A 19,337-nucleotide genomic window follows, 5' to 3' on the forward strand; every position below is an offset into this window, starting at 1 on the left:
TCGTGACCGCACACGGGAGTGTGTTGTGCCGCTGCCGACCATTTCTTCGTGCACTGCAAGAGGAATGCCGAAGTCCGTCGTTGCGTCCGCTGCCGCCGCCGCTGCTGCTGCCCCAGACTGCTCTGTGCAAAGATCAAACGACCAAGAGTAGGGATCCGATACGAATACCACACCGGTGGGACTGTTCCACCTTCCACGGGTCAACGATGATGGCCAGTTACTGTTTGCGCAACGCCGTATCGTCCTGGTGTCCCACGCTGGGCCGGATTTGTGGCCTTCGTGTGCAGTTCGGTGCTTGTGGAACCGCTCGCTCGTACGTTTCTGGCTGTCAAGACGATGGCCGGAGACTGGCGAAACACGCGCTACCAAAGGTGAGGCCATCACACTCGCATCGGTGATCCACCACCGTCTTGTTGCATAATACATTCGTAATGCTCCTTTCCCTACCAACAACTAATGCACCAGGAACTGGCACGGGAGTGCCCAGCGGTCAACGTATCATCAGCATTTGGTACCGACGCATTTGACAGCACTAGGCATGCATTCACTCGGTGTGACGAGATGCTGCTGCTGCATCGAGCTACAAACGAACCCGTATCACTAGATCCGGCCACTGTCAGCTGCAGCAAAGTAACCGCATCGGGCGATGTAAGTGTTGTTGCACTGATTGTGTGTTGCGGTTTTTATTTTTCTCTATTGATCACTTGCGTTGTTCTGTTTGCATCTCGCACCAGCACGCACCAAACGCTAGTCAACCACCGACGGAAGAGCAGCTGCACCGCGTTTACCAGGTGCTCTCGCAAACGCTGCCAAAGTTGTTCGTCCAGCCACTCGATTACTCGATCTACAATCCCAACCTAATCTTCGAAAACAACATACGAGGCACGAGGACGGTGTAGGTGGAAGGATAAGGGGAACGAAACACCAAACATGCTACTTTACCTTACGTTTTCGTTCGGATTCATCGGTTTCCTATAGCGGACTGTACCATTACGTGAAGCAGATTGCGCTGCTACGTACGGTTGGCCATCTGAAGTTCGCCTACGTTACCTTCGAGGTGCTCAAGATTACCAAACACACCGAGGACAACACCGTGAAGGTGCGGTGGCGTATCCGCGGCATCAGTGCACTCAAAGTCATGCTCCAGTTTTGGAAGTACAAGCTGTGGAAGCTGAAGGAAATCTTCGATGAACAAGAAGCGTATGTAGGCAATGCACAGATACGGATGACGGATATGATCGTGGAGGGCTTTTGGAGATATATGTTTTTTTTTCATTTAATTCTTCTCTCTACTCTATCGCTTCTCTAGGTGGTATGATGGATTTTCTGTGCTTTACGTTGGTTCCGACGGTTTGGTAGCTAAACATGTAGTTGATAAGGTAAACGGAATGGGTATAGAAACCCACTGCCGCTGAGTCGTTCACTTTGTGTTCACACACTACAACACTAATGCTCTACCTTCACTAAACAGATTATGCCCGATGATGATGTAGCGAAGACAGTACCGAAAACGCTAGCCTCACCCAAGCTGGCCCTGATAGTTGGGCTGACGGCGGAGATGTACCCGGTAGTGAGTGGCCCGTGAACCAGCTGGATTACGTTGTCTATCCACACTATCAACAGATATACAAAAACATACGTCATGATCATTATCCCTACGTGGTAATGCGAGCGTCAGCGAGATGTGTATTCTTCGCTTTTTTATGATGTTTTTTTTTCTCTCGCGAGAACTCGCAATCGTACATGTCTCTGAGTCTGAGGTATGCTGAAAGTGTAAATCTTATCAAAAAAAAATGCAGTATATAGATTAACAAACATTGATTTTGGAAAAGAGTTTTTAAACGTTAATCGCATGTTTTCATTAAGATAAACTTTCATTAAGTGAACGGTCTTGGTGTGAATAGGCCTTTAATGCTATGCGTTTATCGGTACGATGCAACAGTAGCGCAATTGTGCATCTGTAACGACGAAAAATCAAGAATGAAAAAATGAATAGGCAGGGACATACAGAAAGAAAAATAAATTGTGTTTCATTCCTTCCGGTTGAATTATATCTCATTTTCACCTTTCCAACAGTGTGGAGTTCATTTTAAATATATTCTTACGAAGTTTAAAATCGTTTTATGTACTTTGCCTTTGTTCAAACTCTGACTGCGCTCCCCATTTAAAGCGCACGATCATGTGATACAGCCAGCAACCAGCAAACAAAGAACATATATTAGATTGTCTGTCGCAAATTAAAAAGTTGTTAAACTGAACGGATTACAGTACTAATATTTTGCCCCGTTCTGTCTGTATAAGATCGGTCGCTAGTTGTCGATAGAGGATATGCGGGATGCTGTTGGTAAAGTGTCCGGATGACAGGACAGCCCACAGCCGTGTGTTTGTTTGTTTTTCTGTTTGTTTAGAAGTGCATGCATGGATCCGCATGGTTCCACCGAGAAGAAAAGCATGAAGGAGGCGAATCCGAGTAGCACCGAGCAAGGCGGCAACGATGGTTTACCGAAAAAGCGTAAGCTGGCCACCGGAGACGACGGCACATTGCCGCCAGTGCGTTGCAAGTACTACGTCCAGCGTAAGAAGCGGCTCTGCAAGATGACCGTGGGTCTGGGGCGTGAGTATTGTGGAGAGCACGAACCTATACACCAGTCGGCGGTGGCTACAGCGACCACGGAGCAGCAGGACGGGGATGGATTAACCCAGCCCGACGGCTCGCCTCTCGGCCGTATCCCGTGTCCGCTTGACCCGAAACATTCGGTGGCGGTCGCTAGACTAGAGAAGCATTTGAAAATTTGCAACGCTCGTCCGCCAGCATCCGTTCCGGTTTTCATTGTGCCCGGTATCAACAGTTGCGATGACGATGCGCCTCCCGCTATTGCGCCAGTTCAGCAGAATGACGAGCAGTCGGAGCAGCAGCAGCAGCATCATCAACAGAAAGAACTGCCACCGCTAGGGATGGCCCAGACAATCACAGCACAGCGGTTGTCGGACCTGCCAGCCGAACAATTGAGCCAGCTGATTAAGAAGGTGCAGCGCATCTTTGATGAGCATGTGGGCCCAATCGAAGAGCAATCACCTCGCCATCCGATCCTAGATACTGAGCTGGACAACGCCGAGTACGGGCCACAGACGCTGAAGCACCTACACCAATCGTCCGCCCTGCTCGGGCTGCTCGAAGCGTACGGCTTCTTATCCGATGGTTCATCGTTCGTCGAGTTCGGGGCCGGCAAGGGCCAGGTAGCGTTCTGGGTGGCCCAGGCGGTGCAGGCACAATCGCTCTGCAACTGCGGCGTTCTGCTGGTCGACCGTGCCTCCCACCGGCACAAGCGCGACAACAAAATCGAAGACCGGACGCTGGTGCGACGCATCCGGGCCGACATCGCCGATTTGGCACTGGAGAAGGTAGACGGACTGTCTGGCCGCCGGGTGATCGGTATCGGCAAGCACCTCTGCGGTGGCGCGACCGATCTTGCCCTACGGTGCCTGGTGCGCTGTCAGCAGGACGGTGCGGTCCCGGTCCAGGGTGGTCTATTTGCCCTCTGCTGTCATCATAGGTGCGACTGGCGCAGCTTCGTCGGAAAGCCTTTCCTGCTGAATAACGGGATCGGACGACAGGAGTTCGAGCTGCTGGTGCGTATGGTGAGTTGGGCGGTCTGCGGGACCGGTATGAGCCGCGAACGGCGAGCGGAGGAGGCAGTCAATGGTGCCTGCGAAGCGAAACTCGACCGCTGCCAGTTGACACGTGCCGAGCGCGAAACCATTGGCTGGAAGTGCAAACGGTTACTGGATGTCGCGCGCCTCCAGTACCTGGAGCGCCACGGGTTCGCGGCACACCTCCGGCGCTACATCACCGACGACATCACGCCCGAAAACGTATGCCTGGTGTTTGGAAGGAAATAAAAAAAAAGGTCAGCCACGGAAGGCATGGTATTGGTTGAACCATTTCTTGATGCATTTCTTGCCGACCTAGCGCCCACGGACCACGGAGTGGTCTGTCCTTGTACATCGTTTAGCTAAAATCTGTTCGTTCAATTGCACTCGAAGGTTGTAAATATACTATTCGTTCGCTCGCTCGCTCGCTCGCTTTGTTGCTGGCTGTTGAAAGGGCTGAGTTCGGGCTGGCTACAACGCTACACAGCACCAGGGCTCTTCCGTTTTGTGATGTGCGCCTCCTCTTCACGTCTGTACAATATTTGTGTCCCTGGCATGTAGAGCTCCCCCCCCCCCCCCCCCGTCGTCCCATTTTGTATTCAAAACGCCCTTTACTACTTGTACTGTAATCCTAGTTCATCCTGCCTTACTCCACCTATATAATGCACGTTCCCGGTATTGTCCTTGCCTCTCATTCGTCCAAGGCGTCGGCGAACGTCGGGCGCGACAGCAGCAGCAGCAGCAGGGCATTACATTGTGCTCATCTCACTGCTGCTACTGCTGCTGGTGGTGGTGGTGGCAGTACCACCCATCACTATGTCCTGTGGCGGAACACCGGCGCCACTGCTCTGCATCGCGTACGAGCTCGTAATGTTGGTCAGCATCCGGTTGACGACGTCGCGCAGCAGGTGCGGTTTGCAGTGCTCCTCCAGCCACGGTATCACGCCCGATGTCAGCTCGGCAAAGTCGTTCATCGGCAGCTGCTCAAACGTGAGGAACATCTCGTCCATGATTGCGCGGAACACCTGAAACTTGACGTCATCGCTAAGCCGCGCCTCGGTCCGGCCCGGTGACGTCTGCTGGTGCTGCAGCATGTGCTCGTAGTTCTTCTGTATGATCCGCAGCGCCATCACCTCCTTCTGCAGCGACGCCCGCTCATCCTCGAGCTTCTTCTTGTTCTGCAGCAGGTAGCCGATGTAGTCAATCGACTTTTGCAGCACCGACGCCTTGCTGAGCTTGTAGCCAGACGCGTCGGTCTGCTGGCAGGTCGGTACAAGCTCCTGCAACGAATCGTAACCCTTCTTGATTGCATCGCGCCGTTTCTGCTCGGCCTGCGTGTGCGCCTCGCGGCGCCGCTCCTTGTAGCTTATCGTGCTGCTACTCTTGTTGTCCCCGGAGTCCTCCTCATCCTCTGTGCCAGCCGGACGGAAGAGAAATCGGATGAGTATTTCAGGAGGAGAGAGGAACAAGGCGCAAGGCTCGGTAGGAACATATCACCGCTAGCTGCACGACCAGGACGACCAGATCGCGCTCTCAACGCTCTGCTTACCCGAGTTGTGGGCGGATGAGGTGGGGGTGTGGATGCTGCCAGCGCTCGAGCAGCGCGAGTACAGGCTGCGATCCTTCTCTGGTGGGCTCGACGGTTCCATCTTCATATCCACTTCGTACTTAATGCCTGCGGTCCCGAGAAACAGAACCCGGATGTTAGAATCAACCTGAATCTGACTGTTGTGCACGGCGCTGCAGCATATGTTTGAGATAGATTTGAGCTTCAGCTGCTGCTGTTGCTGCTGCTGCTGCTGCTGCTACTGATGTTGTTATTGTTTTGTTGATTGCTGCTGCGCCGTTGCGTATTGCGTAGAGTAGAGTCGTTGTTGGCACACTTACTGTCGCTCATCTGGTCACCGCACGGGGATAACCCACTGTTCCGAAGACCACTAGCACGGTTCCACTGCCTACTGCCCTATCTGTCTGTCTGTCTGTCTGTCTGTCTGTCTGCCAGCCAGCCAGCCAGCCTGCACCGTCGTCAACAACTGCGCACAAATAGTGTATCCCGTGTGGCGACGTCACAAGCGGACTGCTGGTCCAGTACTAGCGGATCGGCACAGCTAGTGACACGAGACCAGTGTACTGCGGCCGCCGTCATCTAATAAACTAGAAAACTGCGCGAGCTGATAAGGGCGCCCGTCACCCACGGATGTTGATAGACGATAATAGACGGGAGGAAGGGGGTCGCGTCGTATCGCTGTGGGAATAAACTTCTCTTAATCACTCCACTAGAGCATGCCGAGATTACATAAAAGCGAAACAACCAACCAATACGGAACGATGGATGATAAAGCGTCGACGATCACTGTTGTTGTTGTTGATGATGATGATGATGAGTTTGTGTTTACATGAGCGCACGGCAGCGCAGCTCTCTAAGGACATATTTTTGGGTTGTTCGCTATACAGGAACACGCGCATCGCAACGCATAGGAAATAGGGGGTAATCTATAGCTTCTCTAAGGATCAGCTGGTGGGTGCTGGTCGGTGCTCAACTTCCTATCTAAACCCGAGCATAGTGCAGAAAATGAAAGCATGGAAAGCTAGAGAAAAAGGTGGAAGCAACCTGAAGAAAGCAATTAAAACATTTCTTTTCAAAATTCATTATTTTTATTGGTTTCATTTCTTACTGTAACGAAAACAAAAGGAATCTCCCTTATTTTCCCACTAACTGGAAGGATCAGATATCGCAAGGGAAGCAGCTGGTGTTTGAGGACGAGCTGTTCGAGGCGGTACAGGCCGTAACGGTTAGTTCCTCAAGATTAAAAAAAATCCTAGATTCGGTTGATCTGTGGAAAGAACAGCGTATCCTCATCGCCGTACTCTTCCACGAAACGCTTATAATTCGTGACCGCTTTCGCGTTATCGCCAGCACTGGCGTTCAAACGGCGTTCAGCTGGCGTTCAAACGCGGAAAAAGCGCAAGTCCGTGACGGAAGTTTGTTTTGGTTTTTCGCGAGCTGTCAGTTCTACTATTTGTGCCATGTTGTACCATGTTGTTTGTTTTGATTTGACGTTTTCTTTGCCGAGATGGACGAAATAGCCACGCTGGGGTTTGGTATCAGCCTGGTGCGGTGCTGTTCCGCGATCGCAAGAAGCGTCTGGTGCTGGCGGATGTAGGCAGTGGCCACAAGCAGACGCTACTGTAGCCATGGCTCCCGCATCCCGTCTTCTATCTGGAATCGCTCGGTGATCGTCCTGCGGCCAAGGCGGACATCGAGGCTGCCCTGGCCACCATGTACACGAAGCTGCGCCGTTGGGATGATGCCATTAAGCTAGCGGAACGGCTACCATGGGCTGAAGGAGCTGAAGGAAGCCCAAATGGATCTTCGTGTCCAGAAGATGGTTCCAGAAGGCAGTTCTGGGATTGTCCGGGCGTCTGCCTCGCCCCGTTGCTGCATGAGAAGACAGCGCCACTGTTCAACAATGCTTTTGATATTTATCTTTTAAACGTTCTGCGTTTGTATTTTTAGCCGCTTGAGCGCATGATGGTGAGCAAGTTGAGCCGAAAGTCATAAACTGCATAATGTAAATATCTGGGTAACGGTTTTCGCAATCACGCAATAAGAATCTCTGAGCGTTTTGATCTTCTTTGCGAATTTTAACTTGGTCCAACATTTCTTCGATATCTCCGCAGATCGCATATTTTCCTTCACGGAATCTAATAAGGATTCCGAAGGGAGATGCTGTGGCATCAGGGCCCGACAGCAATGCGTCACTAAGTGATTGTCCCTTTACCTTGGCCGCAGCGTCTAAGACTAAACGTGATCTTGGTGGGACTTTATTTTTATTGACCACAATAAAGTGTGGCAAATAATGTATGGGAGTATCAGTTTTCATTACCTCATTTGGATTTAATTTACGAGCATAACCCTTCTTAACGTAATCTTGGAACAGTCTTGACATGGCGTTATCTAGGCTGAGCGGAAATACGTGATTTTCCTTTTTCCATAGTAGACCTACTTCGTAATATCCGTCTTTGAATTTCAATGTTTCTTTTAAAAGGGCTTTGGCTCGTTTATCATCATCTGATTCTGGTAGGTTAGTGATTGGTTTTACTCTGAAGTCTTCAATTGAGACGTATCTAGACAACTGTTTTTGCAATTCATCTTCTTGTTGAATTATCATTGCGTAGTTTGATTCGTTGTCATTTGGTAATTTACCGTAAATCAGCCATCCTAATTTAGTTTTCATGGCTATCGGTCCACCCAATTTTCCGACCTTATGTTCGGAACCCATCAGTTAGTGATTATGGTTTAACGCCCTACAATGACAGTTGGTCTCGCATTATCAAATGATTGAATGGGAATATTTCTAAGATACGGATATTTGGAGGCCATTTCTTCGTAATTAAAGGATTGAACCGGTAGATTTAACTTGTGTACAGTTCGTACGTCTTTTAAACGATATCCTTGCCTTGTGGCGCCTTTAACGGACAGTTGTACTTGTTGACTATTATTGTTCGTTGAATTTGTATTCTGCGTCCACGTTAGATGCAATGGGGGATTTCTGGTCCTTCTAATTGCAACTTTTTGGCTACGTTAGCCTCTAATAGGGTTACAGATGAACCAGGGTCTAGAAAGGCGAAAGTGTCAACTGTCGTGTCGCCATTGATTAATTTTACTGGTAAAACCTGATAATGAACAGTCGATGATACGATGTTTTCGTGATGATTAAGTACCGGATTTTCCCTGGTTTGTTTTTCCCTTGGATGTACCATCCTATGATGGTTAGATGTGCACCCACCCACGTCACATTGTTTTGCCCTTGGGCAATTGTCGATTGAATGGCTGTTAGAAGCCAGACATCCCAAACAAAGTTTATTTTCTGAAGCGATTTCTCTCTCCGGACCGGGCTTTTAAACTCGCGTTCGTTCGTATGGGTGTGTGCGTGTGCCACCGCCAACGACGACGCCGCGGCGGCCAGCACCAAACGTCAATATACGGGGGCGCTTAGCGAGACAACCGCAGCCGCAGCCGCAGACGCAGCAGCAGTAGCACGATCGCAGAGCCCATAGGCTCAGAGTCAGGCAGAATCAAACAAGACTTAAACAACGGCGAGTGCGGACGCTAACCGACCGAACCGACGATCGGAATCGAAATTTGCGGAATTTCGGACAGAAGCAGCAGCAGCCGAAAAATAGTGAAGAGCGAAGAAGAAGAGGTTTGCGTTCCGATAGCCCTATCTACCCCCTTTCCCCCTCCCCCTCCCCTTGTGTGTGTGTGGCAGCAACCTGTGCTTCTTCTTGCATGCCGCCGTGCGTGTGTGTCGCGTGTGCGTGCGTGTGTGCAAGGTTTTTTGGGCACAAAACTCCAAGGTGTGCTTCGCCGTGTCCTCTCGGTGCTGTTCTAGGCGTGTGCATATTTTGCCACCTTGTGTCTGCGCCCGTGTCCGTATCTGAGAGTGTGTCTGTGCCTGTATGTGTGTGTGCGCGTATGTGGGAGAGCGACAACGGCAGGCAGACAGAGGCTGGCGCATCGTGCTGGCTGCCGTGCTGGCCTGTGCTGTGTGTTTGTACGTGATTGTGTATGTGTGCGTCCTTGTGCGTGTGCCTTTTTGTTGGTTGGGCTTTGCAGCAGCAGTAGTCCCGAGGGAGGAGATGCCAACGGAAAAGATGCGATCGCGCATTCCCATTCCTACCGATCCACTGTGAACGTTGTCACCACTACCACCACCATGTGTTCATCCACCGGCGCAGCGCAGGATATGCGATCCTTCTTCTTCTGCGATCCTCCACGAGATCGGTGTGTCTGTGTGTGAACGCACCGGGATGAAACCAAAACAGATCGACAGATCGCCAGGAGGACGCGGATTAGATCCCCCCCTGCCCCACCGTGTCTCCCTCCTGCAAAAGGGTGGATGCCTTTCCCCATCACATCCCCACCTGCCTTCTTCAGCAGCAGCAATCAACACTTTTATTGTTGTCGTTGTTGTTGTGTGGTCTGCTGCGCGATGCGCCTCTCCCCATTCACGTTCTACACCACAGTTTTCCAGGAGGAAAGGAGGAGGGGGGGGCTCTCCCCTCTCACCCCGTCCCTGCTGGCCTGTGCGATGTTCCAATTCGATCGAACACAACGCTCATCTTTCTCTCTCGCTTGTTCGCTCGCTCGCTCGCTGCCTCTTTGTGTATGTGTGTGAGGGTGGGTGCATTGTTGGACATTGTGGCTTCTGCCCCTCCCCCCCCCCCCCCTCTGACACCGCCTCCTCCCCCGCGTGACGGCCAGCAATCCACCTCAACCAACCGCAACGCAATCAACCGAGGAATTCGCGATCACGATCGCACGCACGCTGCGCGAGGCCACACCGCGGGGAATGGCCAGGGGGGGGAGGATGGGTCGGTGGCAGTGGCACCACTTGCGCATGAGCTAGCGCCACCACAGTAGTCCATGCAACAGTAGGCGGCCACACAGCGGAGAAGATCGCAGCATTTGCAGCAGCAAACCAATACATCTACCCCCAACGACGACAACAACACGCCCGGATGCTGCTGCTTCACCTTCCTTTCTCCCCCCGGGGCGGAGGGGGGTGGGGGGGCTGAGACAGTCGCCTCGGCGGTGGTGATCGCTTTCTACTAGCCGCGTATATGCCAGAGCCTTCCCGTGCCAGCCCGTGGTCCGCACCGCAAAACGGTCGGATTGGCCGAAAAGATCAAGGGTGCACCTCCACCCCTCATCTCTCTCTTTTTCTCTCTCTCTCTCTCTCTCTCTCTCTCGCGCGCGCATTCGGGAACCTCTACTTCCGACCTCTGTGCACCTGGAAGAGAAACACAAAAACTGCGTGGGTCTGTCACACGGAGCTTTCAATGCATAAAGCTCCTCTGGACGAACGTGTTGAGTAGTATTGGTGGACTCGCGCGCGCCCCCCCCCCCCCCCACCTTTTTGGGGACGCTGCTCCGGCAAAGCGGTCCGAAAACATCCCGGACGGGGATGGATGACGATGAGATGAGGGTGGAAGAGAAGCATTTATCACACGGTGTGGTCCCATTCCACTCCCAGAAGAGAAGGAGGAGGAGGAGGAGGACGACGAGCAGAATCGCTGCCCGTCGGAACTTGCAGAACGACCAAGCAAGACAACAATTAAGAAGAAGAAGAAGAAAGAAGAACGAAGAGCTAAAGGGATAAGGGAGGAAGAAAAGTAAAACAGAGAATGAAAGGTGATGATGGACACGGACATGCGGTGCTTTGACGGGAAGGTGGGCGGCCAGAATCCCGATGATGAGGGGCATGATGAGCTTGACGCGGCGATGATGACGCGATGGCTTCACGCTTTGTTGTGGGAACGCGGCGCGCGCGCGCCCGCCCGCGCATCGAGTGCCCGGAAGCAGCAGCACTCTGCTGTGCTCTCTTCAGGAATGTTGCGCCGCCCCCAACCGAGCACCATCGTCTGCGAACCGCCCAATTGGAATTGGATGGATTAGGGCGCGACGTACGACGGCGATCGCGCATAATTGTCTTCCTTTTTCTTTTCTTCCTCCTTTTACGAGGGCATGCGGTGCGCGTGTGTGTGTGTGCGGGTGCGGGTGCGCGTTGCTGCGCATTTTCCCCCTTTTTTCGTGACTTCATATTTTTCATTTCCTTTTCTTTTTGTTTTAGAACGAGGCGCGTTGAGCTATGGGTGGAGGCGAGGATCAGGAGAGGATCGGAACAGAAGCCCTTGGCTTCCTTCTTGCCTGTGCGCCTTGCCCTGGGTTGCGGGTGGCGTGCACCCTTACCTCCGCTCTTTTGGAGGATGAACACGAATGCCCTTACACACCGCGCTCTGCACGGTCGTTGGGCCCTTGGTTGGCGCCGTGGGCACCTGCTGCTGCTGCCTGCAACAAGAGCAGTTCCTCTCCCCCCCCTAATAGCGCTGATCGCTGGTTGCGCTGCGTCGCTGATGCAATGCATGCCCACTGCCAGGTGCTACAGGCCGGCCCCGCAGCTGCGCTTTGTTTTCTATTACTTTTTGGTGCACCCTCTGTGTGTTTTAACCTTGAAGCGGCCACTCCTGCACCGCGATTTGCTCCGGTTACGGTCGGTCGGTGTAGCGATAGGGTCGCCTTGCTTTGCGCGACCTACTTGCCATGGTTCTAGGGGAAGTCCGGCAGATCTGCCAGTTCGATTCGCCGTGGGATGGTGTTGCCCTCCCAATAGACCGGGTAATCCGTCTCATTCTCTTGCGCAACGGGGACGCACTCGTGCGCACTCCCTAGCTATAGCTGTTGCTCTCTTCTCCCTCTTTCTCTTTCTCTCTCTCTGTTGCGTCGTTCCTCGCTGTTCTACTCTCCTCTCAACCCCCCCCCCCCCCCTCCCTCTCCCCGGGGCTCACACACCTTCAACTTCCCGCAGAAAACTGGCGGTTCCCTTTGGGATTCGGGAAAAGTTAACTCCGAAATGGAAGAAAAATCGCAATAGTGCTCTGTGTCACCACGCCAAACACACATCAACACACGTACAAACGTGCACATAGTGCGTAGTGGTTATAGCAGGTGAGGGAGAGGGAGAAATAGGGGGGGGGGGGGGAGCGGTGTTGGCCGTATGTGTGGGCTGGAAGGGTCATGATGCTTTTTTTTTCGTCGTCGTTGTGTCGCGACGAATGCGCGCAGATGCTCGCCACCGGGCGAACTAGCGAGCGTTAGAAAGACTTGCGCGCTTGGGTTCTCTGGTAAGCGACGAACCCTTTCTCGCGTTACGGCGTACCGCTGTGGGGCCCTCCCGCTCCCCACAACGGGGCATTTTTCGGGCGCATTTCTTTGTGCCACTGCCGCCGTTGCTGTTGAGGCTTTCACCCATCTCCCCAACATCACGCTCTCCCTCCCCACGAGGCTCGTTCACCGACGATCTTTTACGGCAGATTATTTGTCTTCTTTTCTTTTTTTTGTTTTGTTGTTGCTGCTGCTGTTGCTTTTCTCTGCATCCGCACCAACCCTCGCCTCTTCCCACACGATTTCACGCCTCCACTCGGCTGCACTCGGCTGGCTGGCTGGCTGGGTGGTAAAAAATTGCTGGTTGCTACAGTTTGCGGCCAAAAGCGGGTATTTTTTTCGTACGTCTTTTCCATTGTTGTTGTTTTCCGTGGTTGTTGTTGTCGTCGTCGTCGTTTAGCTGCCTTGCCGTGGGGTTACTTTGTGGTGCCTCCCGCCCGCGAGCCTCCTTTTGTTTTGCTGCTTCTAGCCTTTCTGGCATCTTAAGGCAGGGTGGCTTCAGTTCAGTTGCTACCCGTCGAGCAGTTCCCACGGGACCCAGTATCTTCCAACACGTAGCTCGCGACACGATAGTAACGGATGTCGCACCCCCCCCCCCCTCCCCCCCAGTACTTTGAATGCTCTCCCTTGCCCTTGTCCTTACCCTCGCCGTGGTGTTGGGTGTCCTTTTTTGTGGCGAGCAAAAAAGGACTCCACGTTCGCGATGTGTTTTACTTTCTTCTTGCACTGCTCTCTTCTTATATTTTTTGTACACCCCCCTCGGCCCTTCATTCCATCTGCCCGACAAAAAAACAAACAAAATAAGCCACCTGCAGGAGAGCTGCTGGCTCCCTGGGAGGTTGGTGAGGGTGCGTGACGGGATGGGGAGTGGAATGGGACGTGCCGAACTCACATACCCCGGACTAATCGTTGTTGTTTGCTCCAGTGTCTCTTTGCAGGAATGTGCTGCGCCGGAACCGTAGCCCAGAGAGGGTGAAGCGACAGAGAAGGTGTGCGTGTGTGGGCTCGAGAACAGTCAGCCAAGGCCAGCACTACTAGCAGTAGCAGCAGCAGCAGCAGCAGCAGCAGCAGCAGCACCAGTGACTTTTGTAGGATGTACCGGCGGTCAATTGTGCGGTTGTGCGGTGTGTGTGAGCGCGCGCCCAGTGCTCCGCGGTTGTGTCCGTAGTCTCGCCAACGGGCGGAACCAGGAGAAGAAGAAGAAGAAGAAGCAAAGGCAGCAGCAGGAGCAGCAGCAGCAGAGTGACATCGCGTTGTGTGGTGCAGGGTGGTGCTCGTGAACCGAGATCACAAAAAAAAACTCTTCACACTTCACACAGATCTCCGGACGTCGAAAAGGAAGCACCCCGCTCCCCGTTCAGTTGGCCACCACACACATTCGTCGCCGTTCTCCCCCTCCCCTCTCCAGCACCTTTCCCCACCCGCCCCACACACACACACACACACACTACACTCGTCCACCTCTCCGCCACTCGCGTGCCGGTGCAAGATGAAAATACAGCGTCCTTGGGCACGGTTATCGGGCTGCGCATTGAACGATCCTAGTACCGACGCCCAGCGAAAGCATCGCACCCACCCAATCCAGCAGCAGCAGCAGCATCAACAACGTCATCCGTATCATCATCATCGGCCCTGCCATCAACCGACGGCACCGGGAGTAGTAGTAGTAGTAGTGCCTTTGCCCCTCGGTTGCAACCGTTCAGTGCACAGGCAGCAGCAGGTGAGCGCGGCGATAGGTCGCGTAGCGCCGGTGCCTCCCGGCGTTAGTCGCCGCTCCAGGACTAACTGGAGCGGACGATCCTGCCGGCGTGACGAGTGAGGAGCAGCGGAACCAGGGAAGGAGCTAGTGGTTACGAGGAAGAACGCAGCAGAGAAGCAGCAGCAGCAGGGCGGAGGAATTGCGAACCTGTGAACGAGTGAGTGCGTCTCGCAAGAAGCTAGAGGCCACCCCCCACATCGCCCTTAAAGGAGGAAGTGAAGAGCGAGCGAGTGATCTCAGGGGCAAGCCCGGGAGGGGGGTGTGCGTTGTGCATGGACACGTATGAGTGGGTTTTTTTTGTTGCTGTTCTGTGTTTCGTTTTTTTTTCTGGCTTCATTTCGCGCGTGTGTGCCGGGTGTGCGAGCATATTTCCGGCCACCTAACGAGGTCCTGATCCTTCGCGAACGGGCTGACGCGACAGGCAGCGGGCACCGGCAACGGGCAGGACTCGTTCGTTCGTTCGTTCGTTCGTCCAGCCCATCCACCCATCTAACGCATCGTCCAACGCGCTTCGCTTCGGTAGGTAGATAGGTAGGTATACGGGATCCTGGCCCACCCAGCTAGCCTTCTTCCCTTACTTTTCCTTCCCTTCCTTACTTCCGCCATCGGATTCGGGCTACGGTTCGATTTTTTTGTGTGTGAACTTTTCTTTTGCGCGACCTAAAGCGCGCAGCTACGACCACGCTATCCAGGGCGCAGTATCCTGCGAGGAAGATGCTCAACAGATAGCGTGTGGGGCGGATTGCCACTGTTGAGGGGTCCCCGCATGGTGGAGAGGTGCAGTGTGTGTAACACCTGCACACAAAACGAGGTTTCGCGCCAAAGACCCCCGAGAAGCAGGTATTCTCGGCAATGCCTGGGACCGACGACGACGACGATGATGAGCAGTATGCGACAACTGGCTCCTCGAGGGCTTTAAAAACGATAACGCACCGGACGGTACGGTCTCAGTCCCGCGAAAACCGTGATCGCATTCAGTACTGTTGGTTAACCTGTTGTGCTGTTCTAGTGTGTCTGTCCTCTCAGGTGCGAAGTGCGTGTGCGGTCTCGCAAGTCCCGCGGATCGAAGACGAAGATGATCCGGCTCCAATCAATCAATAAATCACTCAACCAACCAACCAACCAACAAATCAACCCCGATCAACCGCTGCAGTGATGGCTGTGGAATCAATCGATCCAAGCTCGCTTTCCGGTCTTCGTTCTCCTTCTTTGGATAACTGGTTATCCTAGCCCGATCTGATCCATCTCCTGCCCCCTCTGCTAAGTCATTGTCAGTCAACTAATCTCATTTTCTCTTTCTCTCTCTCTCTCTCTTTCTTTCTATTTCTTTTTCGTCCTAGGCACACGCGATTGTGATCGAGAAGCAACCGAAAGCCGAAACCGATCGGCATAATACACACACACCTGATATCATTCCAAACGAAGTGCACAACGTACGCAATCAAATCCAGAAGAAGAAAGAACCCCCAAAAATCAGAGCCAGCCAGCGCACGCATATCCGTCTGTGTCCCCCGGAAGAATTATCCTTCACATTCCGAAGCGATGAACGCGAGAGCAGCGCAGCGGCTCGGTGCAGTACTGCTGTTAATGCTGTCATCAGTTGTGGTCCACACAGGTGCGTAATATGGTAGTGAGTAGGTAGTAGAGAGTAGGACTCAGTCGCGTTAGTCAGACGGGGGTTAAGGGCCGTGGTGAGAGTGTCGCTCGCTTCGCGCTTCCTTTCATCTCTCATTGACCTCTGTCGCCATGTCCCTCGATCGACAGCGATCATGATTCGCGATAGGCAGGCAACCGGGAGATTTTACGAGCCAGCTAGCCAGATGCATAAATGGGCAGATTGCAAACGATTGATGTGGTGTAGGGAGAGAGAGAGGAAAGGATGTGGGTAATGGTAGGGTGGTGGTAAAGTAGGAAGAGGGAAGCCCAGGAAACGGTTTTGTAATCGTCTAGCTCATGACCCATGCCTAAACAGTACAGGAACGGTCCACGCGACGAAAGACTTGACTAGTGAGCAGGCGATGAACCTCCCTTCTGGTGTTGTTGCGTCCTCTCTGTGCTTTCCGAGAGGAGACCAGTTAAGATCATGTTCCTCTTCCTTTTTCCGCGTACTACTCTTTTTCCTCCTCCTACTGATGCGCCGCCGCCAGGGACGCCGCACGGTCGTAAAAGGAGTTTTAATGACAACTGAAAGTTGATTTGCCGTTCGGCAGGCCGGTTGGAGGTATGCAAAATTATTAAATTCTAATCAGACAGGGAGGGAAGATGAAGGCTTATTTCTTCGGCATCGCATCGCGGGCAATCATTGTCGGTATTGACGGTTTTATGATTCCGCCCATGTCTGCCTGGGTGGGTGGTCGGTTGGATGGTATGGCCCGTTTTACGAGCACATGGCGACCGGCGGTTGGGACGTATAAAAAGCGACATAAATTAGTCGATACCGCTGGCCGGGACCGTCGTTGACTCCGAAGCTGGAGCCAGATCCGGGTCGTATGAGAGATGAGTGTAGGTAATGGCCATCAACGTTTACGCTCGGATGCTTTTCAATCTTTCGCCAGCTGTCCTACTTCTTCTTTTCTTTCTTTTTCGCAAGGACCACGGTTGTGTTAAAAAAAAATTTCTGCCTATTCAAACATTATCGTCACTAACTCTGTGTTCAGGCCCGAACACCGAGTTAACTTTTACGACCGTGTGCCTGTCAATCTGTGGCAATCGTGCTGCAATCCACCCCCCCCCCCCCCCCATCCCCTCCATTTCGTCACACGTTTGAATTCGTTAAAGCGGAATAGGTTGTTTCTCATTCGTTTGGTCCCTGGAGTGGTTCTGCGTGTCCCTTTTCGGGCCGTGGTAGTTGGTGGTGGACGGGCACGAAAGGACTTGAGCTTGAAAACGACAATCTGACGACAATCTGACGACACACACTGGCGAATGCGAAACACAAATGCGATTTCTCTGCTTTTCCGCTTACTTTTTGCAGACTGTTGTTCGAGCAGAACGATGCCGAAGGCCCGAGGCAGGCCAGTGTCACACTTCCGCGGTGTGATCACCACGAACCCTAGCAGCGCCACTAGCAATCAGGAGGCGACTATCCGGCCGGATGCTCCCTCACCGCCGATTCCGGTGTCGCCCGAGGCGACCTCGACGGTGACGGGCTCGCGCATCCCGCTCGGCGGCAATGGCAAACGCCCGGGCGCACCCTTCGGCACCTACAATGGTAGTAGCAGCAGTACCGGCAGCGGCATCGGCAGCGGGCGCCAGAATGCGGATGGGGGCCGGCTGGCACAGCAGCAACGGCCAGCGGTGGCGTCACCGCCATCACCATCACCACCGCAGCAGCACCAGCGGGCAGACAATGGTACGCACAGTGGCGATAATAAGGAGCAGCAGATGCGAATGGGCAAGTGTTCGCAGTTGTTCGAGGACAACTACTGCTTGAACGGTGGCCAGTGCTACAACTTCACCATCGCCAACTCTACGATGCCGACGTGCGAGTGCGCGGACGGATTCATGGGCGAACGGTGCGAGTCAAAGTACCTGGATGGGACCTACCTGAGCATGCGCAAGCCAAAGATCCAGATCGAAACGGCCGGCATGTATTACGGGGCATTTCTAGCCATGATGGTAGTGCTCGGCGTGTTCTACTATCTGCACTGGCTCGGCGTCGGCGCGCGTGTCTTCGCGCTCCCGACTGGCTACAGGCGCGTACCGACCGAGGCACGCGCCTGGCGCCTGGCCCGAACCTAGGCAGTACCGGTACGAACGGATTTGCCCCCACCCGCTCATCAGTAATACCTCGGTACGTCCCATCCGAAACCGTAGTAACATAATAACGACCCCATTACACACTTTCCACAACACACGAAAACACATCTACACTGTTAGGATTTAAGTAACGGATGAAGTAGAAATAAGCAAGGGCGATAGAGCCACTTATGACAAGTAGGAGCGTAGGACACAGCATATAGGCATAGGGAGTAAAGGATAAGGACGTAGAGATGTAAGTAGCAGCAGCAACGGGTGCAACGCCGTGGCGTATCGTTTGGAGCATCATCCATGCACGAGAGCGGCCCGGAGAGCTTAGCGACCTGAGTAGTAACACCAACATCACTAACGACAACTACAAAAAAAGGCAGACAACGGCGAAAACGAAGACGAAAACATCGACGATAAGAACAAATTGAGGAGGATAGGCAGTCTGGTCTACAGACTCTTAAATGTCTTAGCTGTTTCACCGGATCCATCCTGTGGATCAATCACGATGTGGGAGGGATGTCGAATGTTCTAGCAGGAGTCCCATAGACGAGAGCCATGGGGAAGGGGGCCATGGCCCCCTCTATCCTCTTTGCGCTCCTCACTTCCGACCGCCTTTGCGTTGATCTCAGAGAGATCGTTGTTTCCATTCACCTCGTCGTACGGATTGTGATTTCTTCTCCTCATTGTTTGGTCCACTATCCGTTATCAACGCTAAACCGCTACTTTCGTAGCTCCCTTTTTGTATACGTGACTCTGTTGCTCCCTCGGTGTTTAATCAATCGCGCGTTTGAGGGTGGCGATTCTCTCGGAATCTGAGCTTAGTACCACGAGTCCATCCACTTGAAATTCTTTCTACCAACCACAAGGAACAAACAATTATGTTTCCGTTTAGTTTATAATGCATTACGAGCCACTCACACATCCCAGATTCATCTGACGTTCGCGAGACATATCAATGCGGAGATATCAATAAAAAGGAAGCTACTTTCCTATGTGCACTTGCAGCGGTTTGGTATCGTGGTGGTCACAGGCTAGAAGGTCACATTCAAACAGCAAGCATACCAGAATTCAATCTAGATATCGGGATAATTGTGTACGTAGCTCGATGAAACATCACGAAAGCATTGTGGCAGTGTGCGAATACGCCTTTTTTTTAATCAGAATCTACAGCATACAATTGCAACAAGATTGTAGGGAGAATACCGATACGCTGGCTTCGTGGAGGAGCAGAAAGAGAGAAAATGGGAATACAATCAATATGCAACATTAACAGGAGTAGCAGCATAAGAACTAGCATTAAACGACATGATAGAGCGCAATTTAGCGCAAGCGATAGACTGTGTTTCGCTTTTTTTTTAAATATTACCTAGTGTTTAATACTTACTACACGCCCTGTCACATGACCTCTCCCGTTCGCTCTTTTCTTTTCTATTGCCTCTCCTCCCCCAC

The 19,337-nt window shown here is 52.8% G+C and overlaps 4 protein-coding genes across 9 annotated transcripts in view; 3 read left to right on the plus strand and 1 right to left on the minus strand.

Annotated features, from left to right (window-relative positions):
- The first annotated feature begins 11 nt into the window (after positions 1–11).
- Positions 12–2,073, plus strand: LOC126579581 (uncharacterized protein C6orf136 homolog). The gene is made up of 6 exons (XM_050243005.1): positions 12–371; positions 466–648; positions 735–895; positions 979–1,200; positions 1,310–1,379; positions 1,472–2,073. The coding sequence occupies exons 1-6, from the start codon at positions 207–209 to the stop codon at positions 1,583–1,585; spliced, it is 915 nt and encodes a 304-aa protein (XP_050098962.1). The 5' UTR covers positions 12–206; the 3' UTR covers positions 1,586–2,073.
- A 117-nt stretch (positions 2,074–2,190) lies between these two features.
- LOC126579580 (tRNA:m(4)X modification enzyme TRM13 homolog) lies at positions 2,191–3,914 on the plus strand. The gene has a single exon (XM_050243004.1). It carries the CDS (start codon positions 2,419–2,421, stop codon positions 3,898–3,900), a length of 1,482 nt encoding a protein of 493 aa, XP_050098961.1. The 5' UTR covers positions 2,191–2,418; the 3' UTR covers positions 3,901–3,914.
- A 14-nt stretch (positions 3,915–3,928) lies between these two features.
- The window catches only part of LOC126579583 (max-like protein X), a 74,098-nt gene continuing 58,689 nt past the window's right edge, over positions 3,929–19,337 (minus strand). Inside the window, exons 1-4 of one of the 2 annotated variants that reach the window (XM_050243012.1) lie at positions 5,968–6,006; positions 5,539–5,896; positions 5,201–5,326; positions 3,929–5,062 (exon numbers count right to left, since the gene is read on the minus strand). In XM_050243012.1, the coding sequence (XP_050098969.1) occupies positions 4,401–5,062; positions 5,201–5,326; positions 5,539–5,548 (798 nt within the window). In that variant the 5' untranslated portion in view covers positions 5,549–5,896; positions 5,968–6,006 and the 3' untranslated portion in view covers positions 3,929–4,400. Of the gene's footprint in view, positions 5,063–5,200; positions 5,327–5,538; positions 5,897–5,967; positions 6,007–19,337 lie in introns of those variants that run through there. The other variant, XM_050243013.1, reaches the window with a different exon arrangement.
- Positions 8,646–19,291, plus strand: LOC126579582 (protein gurken-like). 5 transcript variants are annotated; one of them, XM_050243007.1, is made up of 4 exons: positions 8,646–8,858; positions 13,305–14,669; positions 15,479–15,753; positions 17,113–19,291. In XM_050243007.1, the coding sequence occupies exons 3-4, from the start codon at positions 15,681–15,683 to the stop codon at positions 17,877–17,879; spliced, it is 840 nt and encodes a 279-aa protein (XP_050098964.1). In that variant the 5' UTR covers positions 8,646–8,858; positions 13,305–14,669; positions 15,479–15,680; the 3' UTR covers positions 17,880–19,291. The 5 variants fall into 5 exon arrangements, with proteins under 5 accessions (XP_050098964.1, XP_050098968.1, XP_050098967.1 ...); XM_050243011.1 differs by having other exon boundaries at positions 13,305–14,657; XM_050243010.1 differs by lacking the exon at positions 8,646–8,858 and adding an exon at positions 9,037–9,084.

The sequence above is a fragment of the Anopheles aquasalis genome, chromosome Y (genome assembly GCF_943734665.1).
Source record: "Anopheles aquasalis chromosome Y, idAnoAquaMG_Q_19, whole genome shotgun sequence".
Lineage (NCBI taxonomy): Eukaryota > Metazoa > Arthropoda > Insecta > Diptera > Culicidae > Anopheles > Anopheles aquasalis.